The 19,033-nt window shown below is 37.2% G+C and overlaps 1 protein-coding gene and 1 pseudogene across 1 annotated transcript in view; one reads left to right on the plus strand and one right to left on the minus strand.

The window, feature by feature from the left end:
* Positions 1-1,795: 1,795 nt before the first annotated feature.
* ANKRD31 (ankyrin repeat domain 31) overlaps positions 1,796-19,033 on the plus strand; it is a 168,651-nt gene continuing 151,413 nt past the window's right edge. Inside the window, 3 exon segments of the mRNA XM_087862065.1 lie at positions 1,796-2,058; positions 14,076-14,134; positions 17,693-17,726. Coding sequence (XP_087718191.1) covers positions 1,955-2,058; positions 14,076-14,134; positions 17,693-17,726 — 197 coding nt within the window. The 5' untranslated portion in view covers positions 1,796-1,954.
* On the minus strand, positions 12,788-12,900 carry LOC123800267 (U6 spliceosomal RNA; annotated as a pseudogene).

A 19,033-nucleotide genomic window follows, 5' to 3' on the forward strand; every position in this document is an offset into this window, starting at 1 on the left:
ATCGCATCACACCTGAAAGGCCTGCGTACTTATGGATGGTTCAGTTACATGATCCAACTCACCCTTTTTATCCCCTTAAGTCAGTTTGAATTGTATTTGTTCTTGTCATTTGCAATCTGGATTTCTAACACAGATCAGTCATTCTTCTATCTCTGTCCTGCAGTGAAGCTTTGGATTTTATAAAAACAAAAAACGTTTCCTTTAAAGTCATGCTGGCATTTATGCGGATCACTCCTAGCAACTCTCTTGAATAATATAAAAGAACTGAAGATGCAAAAATAACTGACTCTTATCCACCGAAGGAGAAAGTATTTTTAAAAGGAATCTGAATTTCAGACTTAGGAGTTTTCTATACTTAGCTAGAGTTACCAGACGCCTGGAGCAAGTCTTTTATTAGTGCAAAGTCGCCTTCTGGTTGGGCATTTAGAGCCACCCACCAGCCTTTTAATGGATATGCACTTCCATTGCTGGCAATACTTACCACTTTTTAACAAGTGGAAACAGAGTTAGATGATCGAAGGAGTAGGTGAGCTGGACAGTGGATGGGAATTTAGGACTGATTTAAACATGATGATGTACATGGAGAGGTGAGAAAAACTTGGAGAGATCTAGTTCTGTGCATATTTATTACTGTTCCACCTCATTTACAGGAGGAATAATCAAACAAATTTAAAAGAAAATCACCAACCAAGTGTTTTTAAACAGCAGTGGTTTAAATATGATCTAAATAGTAAGATAATAAGAATGGAAAAGTCATTGCATGTAAAGAAAAGAGAAGTGAATTGGGGAGTCAGAAAACTCTAGTTCCATTCATTTATGCAACAAACCTTTTAAAGACCCAATATTGGCAAGACGCTGGAGTTTTCAAAGTGAACACTAAACACTTGATAGGGGGAAGGGGTTCTCATCCTCAATCTACCTCTCTTGGCAAATGGGAGTTCACTTGGTTTTGTTTTGTTTGAATTAAAAACTTTCAAATACACTGAAACACACCAAATATATAAAAATCTAATACTTCATTCAAAAGTTGTAATTGGCTGTTTTTGGAAATTGCCAGACACTATCGTTCTAAAGGTTTATATAGGGGAAAAAAAGCATTTATTCTCCTTTTTTCTACACAACCTGTATTTCAAGGCATTTAAAGAGTTAATGAGGGAAAAATACAAATACAAAATACATCAGTTAGATGGGTTGATGATCTATAAAATTATGATAAACATATTTCTCTGGCCTACCTCAAAGGACACTCGAGGAGGAGGTGTCAAAGGAATTAAGGAGAAAGGCAGCACTTGGTGGACTGCAACAAACACTGTTCTCGTGTAAGGTAACATTCTGGCTTCAGAATGTCGGACTGACACTGGGGGCTACTGAATCCGGCAGGAGCGGACAATTCTTTCCAGGTCTGGGTCTCACGAGCACGAGGCGCACTGCAGGTAAGGTGACCTAAGTCTCCCTTCTAACAATGGCGTTAGGAAGGCTCGGACTGCGGTCTTGTCTGTGGCACCGCTCCGTTTCTGATCCCCACGACCCCGACGCCAGTCACTCCGCCCAGCGAAAAAAATCGGTTAGAAAGCACAGAAAGCGGATGCGGTTGGGGGGGGCCACGCCTCAGGCGGCCGGGAAACCCAGAGCGAGCGGGCGCTCCGCCAGCCACTTCCGGCCACGGTGTCGGGGGGCGGGGCCGCACGCGGCTGCGACGTGCGGCGCGCGGCTCCCCCTGCCGGCGGCGTGCGGCGAGGGGGGCCGAGCGGGACCGCGTCCCGACGACGACCGTCGTTCCTTCGCTGTGCCCTCAGCCCTCTGCACCAGGCCTGCCTCCCGCCTACCCCCTCGAATTTCATTTTTCACTCACAGTTTCCCCCGACCGTCAGAGTGCCTCAGAGTGCCCTTTCTTTTCGCAGGAAGCGGGGCGTTAGAGAAGGAGGATAAAAAAGGCTCCGAGTGCGAACTGAAGATGGAGGAAGCCGCCCAGGCCCCAGACTGGGACAGTGATGAAACGGTGATAGACGGGTCGGTGACTGAGAGCGACCTGGAAGAAGAGGAGCTGCCCTGGAGAAGGTGACCACCGTTAGCGCCAGGCCTTGGACAAGGCACCCGCCATTGTGCTGCGTACTTGCTGTGGAGTGGCCCTCGGAGATTTGAGTAGAAATTATTACCAGATGAGTGTGTAATGGCAGGCGGAATTCGAGTCTTGTGAGGCAGCCAGGCCTGAGCTAAGAACTTGTAAATAAAGGGAACACAGTCCCCCCACCCTTTAGTTTAGGACAAAATGAGTTTTACGGTAGATGGCTTTATGGCATCTAAAAAAAGAGAAAACAGAAACAAAAACCTTTCCTCTTAGCCAGAGGCTAAGTCCTTTTGTACAGGCAAAAAAGTGTTGGGTCTAGATTTCTGAAATGCATTTTGCTTTAAGCAACTGGAAGCTCTGATCTAGGAGATGGTTAACATAATTTCAGGAAAAGAATGTGTGGTGGGGGAACCGTTTGCAACTAAGTTGGAAACGAATGGTTTTATAAGAATCAAAAGAAGATGGTAGTTCAGTTCATCAAAACCTTGAACATACCTAGTTCTCTGTGCTAGATCCAGGGGAACTATAGAAGAGATGAGGCCACTACCTTTGAGAAACCTAAAGGCCAGGGAGGACACATAAGCAGATAATTTTCTTTTCTTTTTTCTTTTTTCTTTTCCTTTCTTTTCTTTTCTTTTCTTTTCTTTTCTTTTCTTTCCTTTCCTTTTCTTTTCTTTCTTTCTTTCTCTTTCTTTCTTTTCTTTCTTTCTTTCTTTCTTTCTTTCTTTCTTTCTTTCTTTCTTTCGCAGATAATTTCACTAAAATGTGAAAGTCCAGGGATGAAGTATGCTTTGGCTGGTTTAAGAGCCCAGGTAGTCCTTAGAGATTGCTGGGCTTGACTTCTGAATACAGACTTGAAGGTGGGTTAGGAATTAGGCAGATGAAGAGGTGTTCTAGGCTGAGGGAAGTGCATGAGTAAAGGTGTTGAGGGGGGGATGACATAGAATTGAATTGTGTGCTGGAATATACAAGTAGTTAATTCTTACTGAAGTGAAGTGTTAGATGGTGAGGTGGGGTGTGGTGAAAGATGACCCTGGAGAGGAAGGTAGGGTGAGAGAATATAAGGCCTCATGTATCTTGCGTGTGTCTTTGTAAAATGTTAAGTGGAGGAGAAGCATAATCAGATTTTCGTTCACTCAAGCATGCTCTAGAGCAGGACTTTTCAAATTTTAATATCCTTATAAAATCACTCCAGAATCCCGTTAGAATGCAGAGTCCAATTCAGGAGTTCTAGGGTGGGATCTGAAATTCTGCATTTCTAGCAAGCTTCCAGGTTTAAATTGGAATTATTTAGAGCAGAGATGATGACACCCAGGTGTTTGGGTCATTTATATATACACATAGTAATATTTGCTCTTGGTGTATAGGGAGCATTTCGACTAATACATTGAGTCTTATAACAACCATCATAGTCAAGATCCACAATAGTCCCATCACTCCAAAAGAAACTCCCTTGTGTTGCCCCTTTGTAGTTAAGTCCTCTCACCCATTTAAATCGCTATTCTTGTATGTATAATGTATCACTTTTTTTTTTATCTGATTTCAGTTTTCCCCTGTCTTTGGTTCTCAGCAGTTTGATAACAGTGTGTCTGGGCATGATTTTTTTGTGTGTTTTTTCTGTTTGGGGTTCACTGAGCTTACTGAATATATAAATTTATGTCTTTTAGCAAACTTGGGAAGTGTTCTGTCATGATTTCTTTGTATATTTTTTTCTATACCAATCTCTTTCTCTTCTTCTGGGACTTCAGATGACATGAATGTTAGACCTTTTGATACTGTTCCCAAATCCCTCCCTGAAGCTGTATTAATTTTCTTCTCTCAGTTCTTCAGACTGTATAATTTCTATTGCTCTATCTCTGAAGTTACTTACTCTCCTTTATCATCTCCATTCTGTTGTTGAGCCCATCCAGTGAATTTTTAATTTCAGATACTATAATTTTCTCTTCTAAATATTTCCAGTGATTCTTTTTTATAGTTTTTATATCTCTGCTGAACGTCAGTGTTTTCATCTATTTGATGACTGTTTACCTTTAACTCATAGATAATGATTATAATAACTGCTTTAAAGTCTTTGTCTTGTCATTCCAGCATCTTGGTCATGGGGTGTGGTTGGCATCTGTTAATTATCTTTTCTCTCAAGAATTAGATTTTCCTGTTCCTTGCATGTTGAGTAATTGGGGATTATACCTATGTATTTTGAATCTTAGGTTCTGGATTCTTGGTCCTGTTAAAATCCTCTACGTGGTTGATTTTTGTTTTGACAGGCAATCAGCCTTATTAGGTTCTGACTGCACATTCTGTTTTGAGTCCTGTGGGTGTGGTTACATCAGTCCAATTTTCAGAGCCTTTACTGTGCTTTTTGAGTCTGACTCATGTACCACTCAAGGGTTAATCTGGGACTTGGGCAGTAGTTAATATCGTAGTTCAGCTCCGTAAGCCTTTGTTGTGTTTCTTTGAATCTGCTTTGCATAGTGGACAGCTCAGGGTTGAGCCTGAGACTTACATTGAATTGTATACAGAATTAGGTGATTCCCCTTTTCTGCTCTCTCTCTCTTTTTTTCTCCCCTGCAGGAGTCTCATGTACCCTTCCTTCCCCATACCCACATGCTGGTTCATATGACCAGAAAGACAGATTTCTCTTAGCTTTCTTACTTCAGAGCAGTCCCTTCCAACTAAGGCCACCTCCAGGGAAAAGTGTTAAGAGAGAGAAGAAAATAAAAGAGATACTCTCCGAGAGAGACAGGTTTTGTCTTGGGTTTTAAGTGCCCAAATTGCCATGGTTGGTAGCAGTATATTTCTGAGACTAAAGAGGGAAAATAAATAAAACCCAGAGATTTCCCCCCACGCTTCTGGCATTCAGGGATCCCTTTCCCTAGTCTTCAGGATAGAGATAGGGGGTTTCTTCTGGAGTTTCTGCTGTCTGAGCCCACTGTATGGTAGGATTGGTAGCCTTGGATCAAAGCTGGAGACAAATTAAGGACCAACAAAACAACAAAAAGAAACTCTGAAAATTCACCTATTATATGGTGTTTAGATTTTGACTTCAGTCCTCAATCTACCTGCTATTGTTTACTTTTCAGATGACTCAGGGAGCTTTTAAAAAATACTCTGAGTTTTTATGTAATGAGAGGAGAAATAGGCTTTAGGTGGCTCATTCTATCTTAGCTGGCCAATCTTTTTCTTCCCCTGTGATTAATTTAAAATGCTTCTCTGCAATGCCATACAGACATAATTTTTTCAGACCTCATAAGCTCAAGGTTAAAAACTAGTGGTCTTATTGGCATGGCAATATGGTCAAAGTCTAAGCATTGCTGGAACTGAATTGTTGGGACCATTGTGTTTTGTTTTTTGTTTTCATCTTTTTTGCTTGTGTGCAGTTCATTTTGGCTGTTTTTTTATGCTCTAGGTCGCAACTTTAACTAGAATGAGGGACACAGGTTCTAGTAAAGATCCCTAAGAGGCAAAACACAGTTTCATGTAGCTAAGTAATCCTTAAGTGTTGCAGCTCTTAAGGTCTTTTTGCTAAGATAGGAGAAAAGGTTTGATCACCTTTGGGATTAGGTAGGCAAGGTTTATAAAGAACCAGGTTGCCAGGTGTGTTAATATTTGAAAAAACACTCTTTGGGAGTTTGGATTTAGTCCTAGGTTTCCTTCTCTCTGGAAACCATGTTTGAAAATGCATCCGGTCTTTTTTTTTTTTTTTTAATATTTTATTTGTTTAGTAGAGAGAGAGAGTGCGAGAGAGAGCACAGGCAGGGGGAGGGGCAGAGGGAGAAGCAGACCTCCCCGCTGAGCAGGGAACCCACCATGGGGCTCAATCCCAGGACCCCGAGATCATGACCTGGGCCGAAGGCAGACGCTTAAGTGACTGAGCCACCCAGGCGCCCTGCATCCAGTCTTTTTTGTGGCTTGGTAGGTGTTGCTGTTCATCTTTTGTAAAAATTCAAGTTTCCGACTAATAAGATTTTGTTAGCTTATAATTTGTTTTCTAAGAGGCATGATCCGTTTTTTGTATATGTGCCCTGGGAGCTTTTTACCAACCCTTGTATTCTATTTCAGCCTCTGGTAAGGTTGACTGCTCTATAACATGAAGGGATATATCTCAAATTAATCCTATGCAGTAGATTTAAACAGAACCGCGCCTTAGTTCATTGTTACGTGGATTTGTGTGTGTGTTCAGGTCATGTTTCTTCTGAGCATTACAATTGCATTTAGTAAAAAGCTAATTCAACACCATTACCCTGCAAGAGGAGTGTTAATTCTGTCCAAGTCAGACCAACACTGTCTTCATGTGAATTGTCTAGATAGAAAAATGCTTTGTTACAAAGGGTATACCTGGGGAAGGAGGAAAAGAAAGCAAAGTACAAGGAGACAAGGATTTAATAATCCACATTAAATTGGCTAAAGAAAGCAATATTTGGGAGGCACCTGGGGGCTCAGTCGGTTAAGTGTCCAACTCATAATTTTGGTTCGGGTCATAACCTCATAGGTTGTGAGATTGAGCCCCACCTTGGGCTGCACACTCAACAGGGAGTCTGCTTGAGACTTCCTCCCTCCCTCTGCTCTTCCCCCTAATCGTGCCCATGTGTGCACATTCTCTCTCTCTTTCTCTCTCTCAAATCTTAGGAAGGCGGCGTGTGATGTAATTAGCACTGGGCAGTATATAAGACTGATGAATCACTGACTTCTACCTCTGAAACCAATAATATTATATGTTAATTAATTGAATTTAAATAAAAAAATAGTGGATGCAAAATAAATAAATAAAATAAAAATAAATAAATCTTTAAAAAAAAAAGAAAGCAACATTTTGGTCAGGGTGTGTATCAAAGTAGTGGCAACTCCAGTGATAACACAGTGGTAGCAAGTACTATTTTTAGAATTGTTACACTGAAAGGATATTTAATTAGATTTTTTATGAATCAGAGTCTTAGCACGACATGAGGACTGTGCTATCAAAACTTTGATACATAAAATTGAAAACCTAATTGTCCCCCCAAATTTTATTGTACTTTTAACAAAACGGTGAACATTATCTGAAAATTTCAATTAGGTTTTCCCTGAAAGTTTTCCTTTTAACCCAGCCATCTAATTTCTACTTCCCTCTTCTATTGTTACTACTTGGTACTGTCTCATTTTTCCAATATTTATAGGTAAATTTTATTATTAAAATACTGCATCTGTAATGAAGTGGTCAGTGACTTTTAGAGTATTAGTTATTAATGTAGTCTGGTAGTTTGACTAGGATTCACTAAGAAGTTAATGTCTCTTTTCAGTTAATTTATTGACTGAACATGGATAAGTTAATTTTCCTGGGCCCCATTCTTCTCATTTTCCTTTTAGTATCAAAAATAGTCCTGACTCCTCTCTTAAGGAAAAAAAAAAACCCAAAGATTTATGTATAAGGGAATTATCTCAGAGGCATTTGTAATAATGAAAAATTAAAAACAAATGTTTTAGAATTATATAATGCTTAAATAAATTATATCCTTATGCTTAAATAAATAAATCATATATCCTTTTGAGGGAGTATTATCAATATTTAATGATTTTAGGAAGAATTGTAGTGACATTGCAAATGTTTAAATACAATGTTAAGTGCGAAATGTAGTTTCTAAAACTTAATACAGATTGATCCAAACTTTGTGAAAGAATTTATGGTTCTGTTGTATGTAAGCCTCCATAGAAAGCTGAAAGGAAATCCACCAAAGTCTTAATACAAGTAGACTTATAGGAAATTTCTATCTTCTTATTTATACTTATCTTTATTGCCCACATTTTCTATAGTTTTTTTGAATAGGTAATATATTTACATGGTTCAGGGAAGTTTTTTTAAGTATGAAAGGGTGTGTAGTAAAAATCTTTTCATCCCTATCTCCTCAGCCACTCAGTCTTCTTTGCCACAGGCAACCAATATATTTGATTTTTTTGTCCTCCCAGAGATATTTTCTAAGATATGTATATATGTTCTCAAACATATATAAAATTGTTTTCTAAAAATAGAAGCACTCTGTGAAAGGGTTTGTGTATTTGTAATCTTAATAACTGAATTATTTGGGTTTATCTCATAATTAGAAAAACTTTTTTTCCTTCATAATGATAAAAAAATCCCTCCTTGGTTTCTTTTATACTTTTTCTTTCATTTTAAACATTTACATTTTGATTCATGTAGGATTTTTTCAGAGTACAGTGTGAAGTGTGGATCCAACGAAATTATTTTCCCAATGTCTCCTTCATTGTTCCAATATTTTTTTGAAAAATCCTATATTTTTCTCTGATTTGAGATGCCACCTTTTTAATGTACTAAATTCTTATATGTATGTGAGTTTATTTAGGAGATTTTATTCTGTTCATTGGTTTATCATTTTATGTGCTAGTTTCACATTTTAAAAACATTTTATATCCAAAAATATTTTAATTTCCTGTAGGTTATTATCTCCTTACTGTTATTTTAAAACATTTTCCTGGCTGTTCTTATTTATTTTACCACATGAACTTTAGAATCAGTTGTCTAGTTCAGTGAAAAGTCTTGTTGGTACTTTTATTGGTATAAAGTTAAATTTATACATTTACTTATGGAAAATTAACATCGTTATGTTACTTTTTTCACTCTTTATTAAGGTACAATCTACATACAGTGAAATTCATTCTTTTTAATGTACAATTCTGTGTGTTTCGATAAACACCTACAGTTGTGTAATAACCATTACCACTATGAAGATATAGAACAGTCCCATTAGCTTCCACAATTCCTTCATGCCTTTTTTGTGTTATTTTTAGATTAAAAAAAAAACTTAAAAAAATTTAAAAAGTAAAATAATTCTGTCTTTTAGGGACATTAAGATGAATAGACTTTTTTACTTCTTTTTTTTAAGATTTTATTTATCTATCTTTTGGCTGGGGGGCAGCCGGGGGAGGGGGTTGTGGGGAGAACGAGCATGAGCACAAGCAAGGGGAGTGGCAGGCAGAAGGAGAAGCAGGCTCCCTGTGGGGCAAGGAGCCTGATGTGGGGCTTGATCCCAGGACCCTGGGATCATGACCTGAGCCAAAGGCAGACACTCAACTGACTGAGCCACCCAGGCATCCCTAGATTTTCTTACTTAGAAAAATGTGCTGTAGTAATGGTATTACCAATATTTGAATAATAAAATTTTCATTCCTTGGTAATGGCCAATAGTAATTGAGCCAAAAAAGATGCTTTTTCTCCTTATAGAAGGAGCCAGCATTCACTCTCACAGACCGTGTGTTAGATTACGGACTGGAGTCCTTTTCATTATTAGTTTTGCTGGTGCTTAGAACTATAAGGAGGTATGGGTGGTGTTGTTCTTGTTGTTGTTGTTGTTAATGGTGACTTATTTTTCTTAGTAACCTGTTCTTTCTTCGTAATGTATGTGAGATTATGTATGTGATGTATATTTGTGTTTGGGAATGGAAAATGAGATAGTTCTGTAAGTTTTCTTATTCTTCCCTCCCTTTTTTTCAAATTTCATAGTCATCTTTTGCTAAGCTTTTAAAACTGAGAATAGGAGTGCCTGGCTGGCTCAGTTGGAAGAGCATGTGACTCTTAATTTCAGGGTTATGAGTTCAAGCCCCGTGTTGGGTGTAGAGATTACTTAGATGAATAAATATTTTTAAAAAACTGGGTGAGAATCCACACAGTGGTATACTATGAATTAATAAAGAGGAATGAATAAAGTCTCTTTCCCCTAGACTGATCAACCTACTGGATTTATTGTTAAGGAAAAACAAAGTAAGTAAAGAGGTATATATAGAATGCTACTGCTTATGTAAGACTGGGCAAGGGCATGTATACTCCTATTGCTTATATTTTCAAAAACACATTGGAAGAATAAACCAGACAATTTTTAAAAATGGGAAGTGAGAGAACAGATGGGTGAAGAGACAAGATGAGGCAAGGCTAGACTTCTCTAAATAGATCTTGTTTTATACATTTATGGTTTACATAATTATGAAACAAAATTAAACCAACATGAAAAAACTTTCTAAAAAGCAAGATTAAACAGGTGAACCTAATTATTTATTGACTTGCTAGCATAATTACACCAAAAGAAACTAAGTGTCTTTTAAACATAGAATTAATCTATGCATGCCAGATAAGATATACTCCAAGGACATAAAGAACTGCAAAGTAACTTCAGTAATCATACTGTTAGTGATAATATTAATATTGTGGATTCTAAATATGATACGATATCTTATTCTGGGAAGCTAGGGAAGACTAGTAGTGTATTAGTTTGCTCAGGCTGCCATAAAAATACCACACACTGGATGGCTTAACCAACAAGTACATTTTCTTATGGTTCTGGAGGCTGGAAGTCCAAGATCAAAGTGGTGGCAGGCTAGAACAATACTTTACTCACATAGAGAAGAGACAAAACAAGATCAGCTTCAGTAGTAGGTATTGGCCCCCACGGCTAGCAGTCACTCTCTGCAGTTGATGCAGGGCCATTGGTCTGCACACACTTCTCTTGTGCCACAGAATGACTTCATCTTGTCCCCACAGAGGACATACATAGTAGTGGGGTTTTCCAGATAACATATGACACATATGCTTTCACAACAAAGGAGTACACCCAGGTCTGAAACTGGGAAAGGTATTCCCATACAAGGTAATAAGTCCAGCACAGGCTGGGAGGACTCTAAATCTTGATAAGAAAGTGTTCTGGGCCCAAGGCTGAAGGGGGGCTGAAAGACTATGCACAAGACTACCTTTCTCAACACATACTTTATTATCTCCTGTAGGAAATACACACATGCATTCCAGCCCCAGTTAACTTGAATCAGATCAAACTTCTAGCTCTAATAACCAGTTTATAGGAAATATTTGAGATAGAGGAACATGTTTAATGACATGCAGTTAGAAAATTCAAAATGTGGGAGACAGAAGGAGAAAAACCAGTCTAATTACTTCAACTATTAAATTGCAGGGGGGGTAATTTATATATTTAAAAAGATACTTAGATATAGCAACTAAATGCAATGTGGGCACCTTGTTTGGCTCTTGATTTGAACAAAACAACTAAAAAGAAATAGTTGGGGAATTGTGACTACAATCTGTTTAGTTTTCCTTTGCTGTAGAAAAGCTTAGTCCAAAACTTAGCAACTTCTAACAGTAAACATTTATTATCTTGTAGTTTCTGTGGGTCAGGAATTCAGGAGTGGCTTATCTGTGTCGTCAGGCTCACAGACGTACAAGGCTGCATTCATCTCTAGTTCTTTTTTTTTTAATATTTTATTTATTTATTTGACAGAGACAGCCAGTGAAAGAGGGACACAAGCAGGGGGAGTGGGAGAGGAAGAAGCAGACTCATAGCGGAGGAGCCTGATGTGGGGTTCGAACCCATAACGCCAGGATCACGCCCTGAGCCAAAGGCAGACGCTTAACCGCTGTGCCACCCAGGCGCCCCTCATCTAGTCTTTGTCATCATGGTCCTTCTCCTCCTCCTCCTCCTCCTCCTGCTTCTTCTTCCTCTTCCTCCTCCTCCAGATTTTATTTATTTATTTGAGAGACAGAGCATGAGTGGGGTGAGACGCAGAGGGAGAAGCAAACTCCCCGCTGAGCAGGGAGCCCAGTATGGAGCTCAGGACTCCAGGATCATGACCTGAGCAGAAGGCAGACGCTTAACCTACTGACCCACCCAAGCAGCCCTCTGGTCTTGAGAAGGATTCACTTCCTGCATAGTGCTTGTTAAGATTCAATTCTCTCTGATGGTTGACTGGAGGGTTCCCTTGGTTTCTTGGCACATGGGATTCTCCACAGAGAGTTTCACAGCATGGCAAGCTAACTTCCATGAGAGGGAAGAGAATAAGAGAGGGAAAGCAACATGAAAGCCAGTGTGTTTCTCAGAAGTAACATCCTAACATGTTTGCCATATTCTTTTCATTAGAGGATCCAGTCTTTACTCAAGAGAGGGGTTCACATAAGGGCATAAATACCAGGAGCCATTTCAGAGGCTGTTTACTAAAGACTGTAAATTCAGTAATATTAAAGAATTACTGGCTTTTTAGAAGTGTGATAATTATGGTTTTTAAAGGTGTAGTTATTATAGTATTGTTTTGAAAAGTATCCTTATCTTTTAGAGTTGCATATTGGCATAAGATGTCCAGGACATATTTCAGAATAATCTAGTGAGGGACTGGCAGGAGCAGAGAGGATGGCAGAAGGATTATAGAAGAAATAAGACTGTCTGTGTACTGGTAATTGATGAGCCTAGCCGATAAGTATACTATCGTCTCTTTTGTTGTTGTTGTTTGTAATTTTCCTTAAAAAAGTGAAAAGCAGAATGAACAAGTAGGGAAACAAAAGAACCCAGTTAGTACCAAATCATATATTCATGCCTTAGTACATAGTTTTATTCTGAAAAGTTTTTTTTAATTTCATTTTTTATCATCGTAAAAAATATATATTATAAAATTTACCATTGTAACCATTTTTAAGTATACAGCCCAGTGGTATTAAGTACATTCACATTGTTGTGCACCCATCAGCACTATCTGACTTTAGAACTTTTTCATTTTCCCAAACACTTTGCACTCATTAAACACTGACTCCTCATTCCTCCCTGCTCCCAGTCCCTGGCAACACCATTCTACTTTTGATCACTATGGCTCTGACTACTTTAGCTATGTCATATAAGTGGAATCATATAATATTTATCCATTTGTGTCTGGTTCATTCACTTAGCATAATTTTTTTTTTTAAATATGGAATGCTTCATGAATGTGTGTGTCATCCTTGCATTGGGGCCATGCTAATCTTCTCTGTATCATTCCAATTCGTATTTTAGTATATGTGCTGCCGAAGCAAGCACTGGTGCGTTTTTAAGGTCTGTCTATGTTAGAGCATGTATCAGTATTACCTTCCTTTTTAAGGCTGGATAATACTCCATTTCAGGTATATACTGCGTTTTGTTTATTCACTTATCTGTTGATGAACACTTGGGTTGCTTCCGCCTTTTGGCTCCTGTGAATAATGCTTCTCTGAACAGGAGTGTACAAATATCTTTTCAAATCCCTGCTTTCAGTTACTTTGTGTACATACCCAGAAATGGAATTACTAGATCAAATGGTGGTTAAAGATCTCTTTTTTGATGAACGACCATACTGTTTTCCACAGTGGTTATACTATTTTAAATTCCCACCAGCAATGCACAGGAGTTCCAATTTCTCCATATCCTTGCCACTACTTGTTATTTTCTGTTTTGTTTTTTATCATAACCTAATGGATGTGATGTGATATCTCACTGTGGTTTTGATGTGCATTTTCCTAATATTTAGTCGTGTTGAGCATCTTTTTGTGTTCTTGGTAGTCATTTGTACGTCGTCTTTGGATAAATTTCTTTTCAAGTCCTTTGCCTGTTTTTGAAATCTGTAGGGTTTTTTTTTTTTTTTTAAAGAGAAAAGATAAAACACTTAAATCTGCCTACAAGCATAGTGGCATATCATTACTATTTTTTAGTTTTGTATTTGTCACTGAATTTGAAGCTTCTTGAGGGGATGGACTGTATGTCTTCTCTCTGTTACCTTAGTATTGCTTAGAAGATAGTAAGAAGTGAATCCAAAAACTGAAAGAACTCTATCATTTTTATTCTGAAAATACACACTCAGATTCAGTCCTGGGATTTTAATCTCAAATTCTCTGTGGTATAGAGAAATGTGAAGGAGAAAACCTACCAGCACTGTTCCCTCAAATAATCTCATTTCGTCTCTGTTCAGAAACTATATTGATATTCGTTCCTTACTCCCAACTATTCAGAAATAACAGGGTATTATAAAAATGAACTTGGCCATATGAATAAGTCTGTATTTTTCATTTTATATAAGTCTTTAATTAAAGGGTACACATCTGAAAAAATATTTTGGTGTAGATATTAATAGTGTGGTGCAACTAAGAATTTTTAGCAAGTTTAGGTATAATAAAAAATTGTGGTTAAATTGTTGGTCTGTGTTTAGGAAACATAATCTAATCTCTTTTGGTATTTGAAAGGTTGCTCTTTGATGAAGACACATCTCTTAGATCTGAGTTCAGTCTCCATCCTGGTGTAAGTGGAATGTACAAAGGTGAGAAATAATTTTTTTTTCACTAAGTAGTCCCTTTAATTTGCCAAGTGTTATTATTCTTTCAACTTCTCCTTTTATAGTTAGTTTTGTTTTTAACTTTACACAGAATTAGTTTCTTATACTTATCTGTAAGAGACCCTCAGGTCTATTAAGGTCTATGACTATAAGGATGGTAAGGGGAATTATAACTTCTGGAAGATGTTTATGACTCCTAGAGAGGGCTTCAGAGATATGCAAGTGACACCCAGATAGCTCTTCTCCTTGCAAAAATTTCCAGCTTAACCCTAGAACTTGTTTATTTGCATAAGTGAATAGTACTTTTTAATAACCAGTCCGATTATTTCAGTCTGAAATACCAAATATCCTTGGTATATTCATATATATTTAATTTTTTAAATTTGAGTATAGTTGACACATGATGTTACATTAGCTTCAGGTGTATATCATAGTGATTTAACTTTATGGGTTATGCTAGGCTCACCACAGTTTTAGCTACCATCTGTCACATACATTGTTATTATAGTATTATTGACTATATTCCCTATGCTATGCTTTTTGTTACTGTAACTTACTTATTCCATAACTGGAAACCTGTATCTTCCACTACCTTTTACCCATTTTGTCCATTCTCTCAACCCCTGTACCCTCTGGCAACTGGTGCCCTCAGTTTGTTCTCTGTATTTATAGGTCTAGTTCAGCTTTTTTTGTTTGTTTGTGAATTCGTTTGTTTTGTTTTTTAGATTCCCTGTATGAGTGAAACCATATGGTATTTGTCTTTCTTATTGTGGCTTATTATACACTAATAACAAAGTAGCAGAAAGAGAAATTGAGAAAATGATCCCATTTATAATTGTAGCAAAAAGAATAAAACACCTAGGAGTAAACTTAACCAAGGAGGTGAAAGACTTGTATTCTGGAAATTATGAAATACTGATGAAAAAAATTGGAGATGACACAAATAGAAAGAAATTCCATGATCAGGGATAGGAAGAATTAATATTGTTAAAATGCCCATATCAGGGGTGCCTGGGTGGCTCAGTCATTAAGTGTCTGCCTTCGGCTTAGGTCATGATCCCAGGGTCCTGGGATCGAGCCCCGCGTCGGGCTCCCTGCTCAGCGGGAAGCCTGCTTCTCCCTCTTCCACTCCCCCTGCTGGTGTTCCCTCTTTCTCTGTGTCTCTCTGTCCAATAAATAAATAAAATCTTTAAAAATAAATAAAATGCCGGTATCACGCAAAACAATTTACAGATTCAGTGAATGCTTATCAAAATACCAACATTTTTTACAGAACTAGAAGAAATACTAAAATACATATAGAACCACAAAAGAGCCCTGAATAGCCAAAGCAGTCTTGAGAAAGAACAAAGCTGGAAGTGTCACAATCCCAGATTTCAAGATATACTACAAAGCTGTAGTAATCAAAGCAGTATGGTACTGGCACAAAACATTGATGGAACAGAATAGAGAACCCAGAAATAAACCCACACTTATAGGATCAGTTGATCTATGATAAATTAGGCCAAGAATATACAATGGGAAAAATACAGTCTTTTCAAAATGGTGCTGGGAGAACTGGGCAGCTACAAGCAAAAGAATGCAATTTCTTATACCATACATGAAAATAAACTCAAATGGATTAAAGACTTAACTGTAAGACCTGAAACCATAAAAACCCTAGAAGAGAACACAGGCAGTAATTTTTCTGATATCAGCCCTAGTAACATTTTTCTAGCTAGATATGTCTCCAAAGGCAAGGGAAACAAAAGCAAAAATAAGCTATTGGAACTAAATCAAAATAAACTTTTATACAGTAAAGGAAATCATCAACATAATGAAAGGCAGCCTACTGAATGGGAGAAGATATTTGCAAATGATAGATCTGATAAGGGGTTAATTTAAAAATGTATAAAGAACTCAATACCTAAAACAACTCAATACCTAAAAAACAAACAATCCAAGTAAAAAATGGGCAGAGGACCCAAATGACATTTTTTTTTTTAAAGACATGCAGATGGCCAACAGATGTATGAAAAGATGCTCAATATCACTAAGTGTCAGGGAAATGCAAATCAGAACCGCAAAGAGTTACCACCTTAGATCTGTCAGAATGGCTAAAATCAAAAAGACAAGAAATAAGAAGTGTTGGTGAGGATATGAAGAAAAAGGAACCTTTGTGCCCTGATGGTGGTAATGTAAATTGGTACAACTGAAATAGAAAACAGTGTGGAGGTTCCTCAGAAAATTAAAAATAGTAATACCATATGATCCAATAATTCCACTGCTTGGTATTTACCCAAAGAAAATGAAAACACTAATTCAAAAAAATATATGCACTCTTAGGTTATTGCAACATTATTTACAATAGTCAGGATATGGAAGTAACCTAAGTGTTCATTGATAGATAAATGGATAAAAAAAGATGTGATGTGTGTGTGTGTATAGTGGAATAGTACACAGCCATGAAAAAAGATGAGATCATGTCATTTACAACAGCACGTACGGACCTAGAGGGTATTATGCTAAATGAAAGAAGTCAGACTGAAATGATTTCGCTGATATGTGGTACATACATTTTTTTAAAGTACCTTTTACTTACCAATTTTCTATACATCGTGGGTCCACTTCTAGGTCATTTTAAATGCTTCTAGAAAAATGTATCAGTGATCATCACAGTTCAAAAAGATCAATTTTACATAGCTGTTTAAGGGGTACATTATTTCTTTTATGCTTTCTTCTTATGAGCCATTTTTTATTTTCAAGGATGTCTGAAAATAGGTATGGAAAAAAAGAAACACTTCTTAAGCACCACAAAGATCTTTTATATATAGTTCACAGAATCTTTTCACTGTACATAATCTCACTTGGTACTCCAATGGCAAGTTGCAGTTTCATCTGGGAGGGATTTTTCCTACGTGTAGTTGGAAGAGGCAATGTGCAATAGTAGTCTCCAGAACTTGCTCTTATGTTATATAAAGTACCATGAGGAAGAAGTTAGAGGTATGTTTTAATATTCCAACCAAGTTTTTTCTTTGCTTTCCTTCTTTTTCTTTCCTTTTCCAAATTGATGGACTTTTATTATTTTTGCTAATTATTAAAAAAATAAAAATTTTCTAAATGCAAAATTATATAATGTAGGAAGGGTAAGGTCCCACCCCCTACTCTTCCCTGCAATTGCACTCCCAACAATTGCCAGTGTTTAGTATTTATGTATTTTTCTAGACTTCTGTATGCCAATATGAATATCTTTTTTCATAATTGGTATTGTGTTAAATATATTTATCTGCTTGTTATATTGATCTTCCTCAACCTTTTAAATTGCTACATGTTATTCTGTATGAATGTACCCTTATTTAATGAATTGATAATATTTTTGGTATTTCTCAATACTGTAATAAATGTGAATATTCTAATATTTACACCTTTGCCTCCTTTTCTGATTATTTCCTTAGTATAACTAGCCAAAATTAGATTTGTTTTTAAAGGATAGACAGATGTCAGATCTTGACACATACTACCCCTAAAAAAGATGGCTTTTTCCTTTAGATCCAACAAAGGATATATTCAGGCTTTGCCAAACTGCCAAATAAAAAATATCTAATTATTTTAATTTGCATTTTTTAAGAATACTAAGGTTAGACATATTTTAATATTAACTATTCATAGTTTTTGTGTATGTGAATTGCCTTATATGTCTCCTAAATTATTCTCATTTTATTATTGATTTATAAAACCATTTATATATTAAAGATGGTGAAACTTTGTCATGTATACGTTGCGAATAGTTTCACTCAGCTTCCTAGTTAACTTCTAATGTTATTCATGATACTTTTTGTATGCAAAAATTGTAAGGTTTATTTATTTCAAAGATTTTATTTATTTGAGAGAGAGAGCAAGAGCGCAGGGGGGTGGGGGTGCGGGAGAAGGGGCAGAGGGAGTGGGAGAAGCAGACTCCCTGCTGGGCAGGGAGCCCCATATAGGTAGGGATCGATCCCAGGACCCTGAGATTGTGACCTGAGCCAAAGGCAGACGCTTAACCAACTGAGCTACCCAGGTGCCCTTAAGTTTTTATAAGTAAAACCTCTGTCAGTCTTTTCTTCTGGGGTTTCTTGATTTTTTCAAACTTGGAAATATTTTACCTACCACAAGACCATAAAAGTTTTTCTTTTATCCTTATTTATATTTATTATATTTATTCATCTTGTTGTCACTGTTTAAAATACCATTATTATTTTATATTAAATTCTCAGATACATGTAAGTCTATTGTCCACTTCTTGTTTCATTGTTCTACGTGACTATATTTAGTAATGTGCCATCACTACTGTATTTTATCAACCTTAGCTTTTAGTACATTTCTTTATCTGGTAGGGAAGATAATCCTCCTACACAGAGTAACTGGCTATAGCATTCATTTTGAGATTCTTTGGTACAAATCTCAGTGAAGTATGAGACTACCCATTGTGATCATACCCTTTTCTGTCTTTGGTTGGTGGGATTTGCTCTGAGTTGGGTGGTTTTCTGAGATTCTCACAGAAGAAATCCATATAGTTATTTCTGAAGGAGCTGCCCCTTTCCCCATGTAGAGTGACATGCTGTTTACCAGTGTTTGGTTTCCCTTTAATCCGTTCTCATCTTCTGATCTGTAGTGGGTATATTTCCTTTTTTCTCATTGTTGCTTCAGATTTTCTTTTAAAAAAATTGAAAAACAACAACAACTAATTTCTTTGGATTCTTTTTAGGAATTGGGAAGGGAAGAAAAGTTAAAATATGAGCTTGCTTTCCCATCTAAAAAACAGACTCTGGGGGCACCTGGGTAGCTCAGTCGTTAAGCATCTGCCTTTGGCCCAGCGCGTGATGCCAGGGTCCTGGGATTGAGCCCTGCATC

This window comes from Ursus americanus, chromosome 5, assembly GCF_024610735.1.
Source record: "Ursus americanus isolate L20-20 chromosome 5, mUrsAme1.1.p, whole genome shotgun sequence".
Classification (NCBI taxonomy): domain Eukaryota; kingdom Metazoa; phylum Chordata; class Mammalia; order Carnivora; family Ursidae; genus Ursus; species Ursus americanus.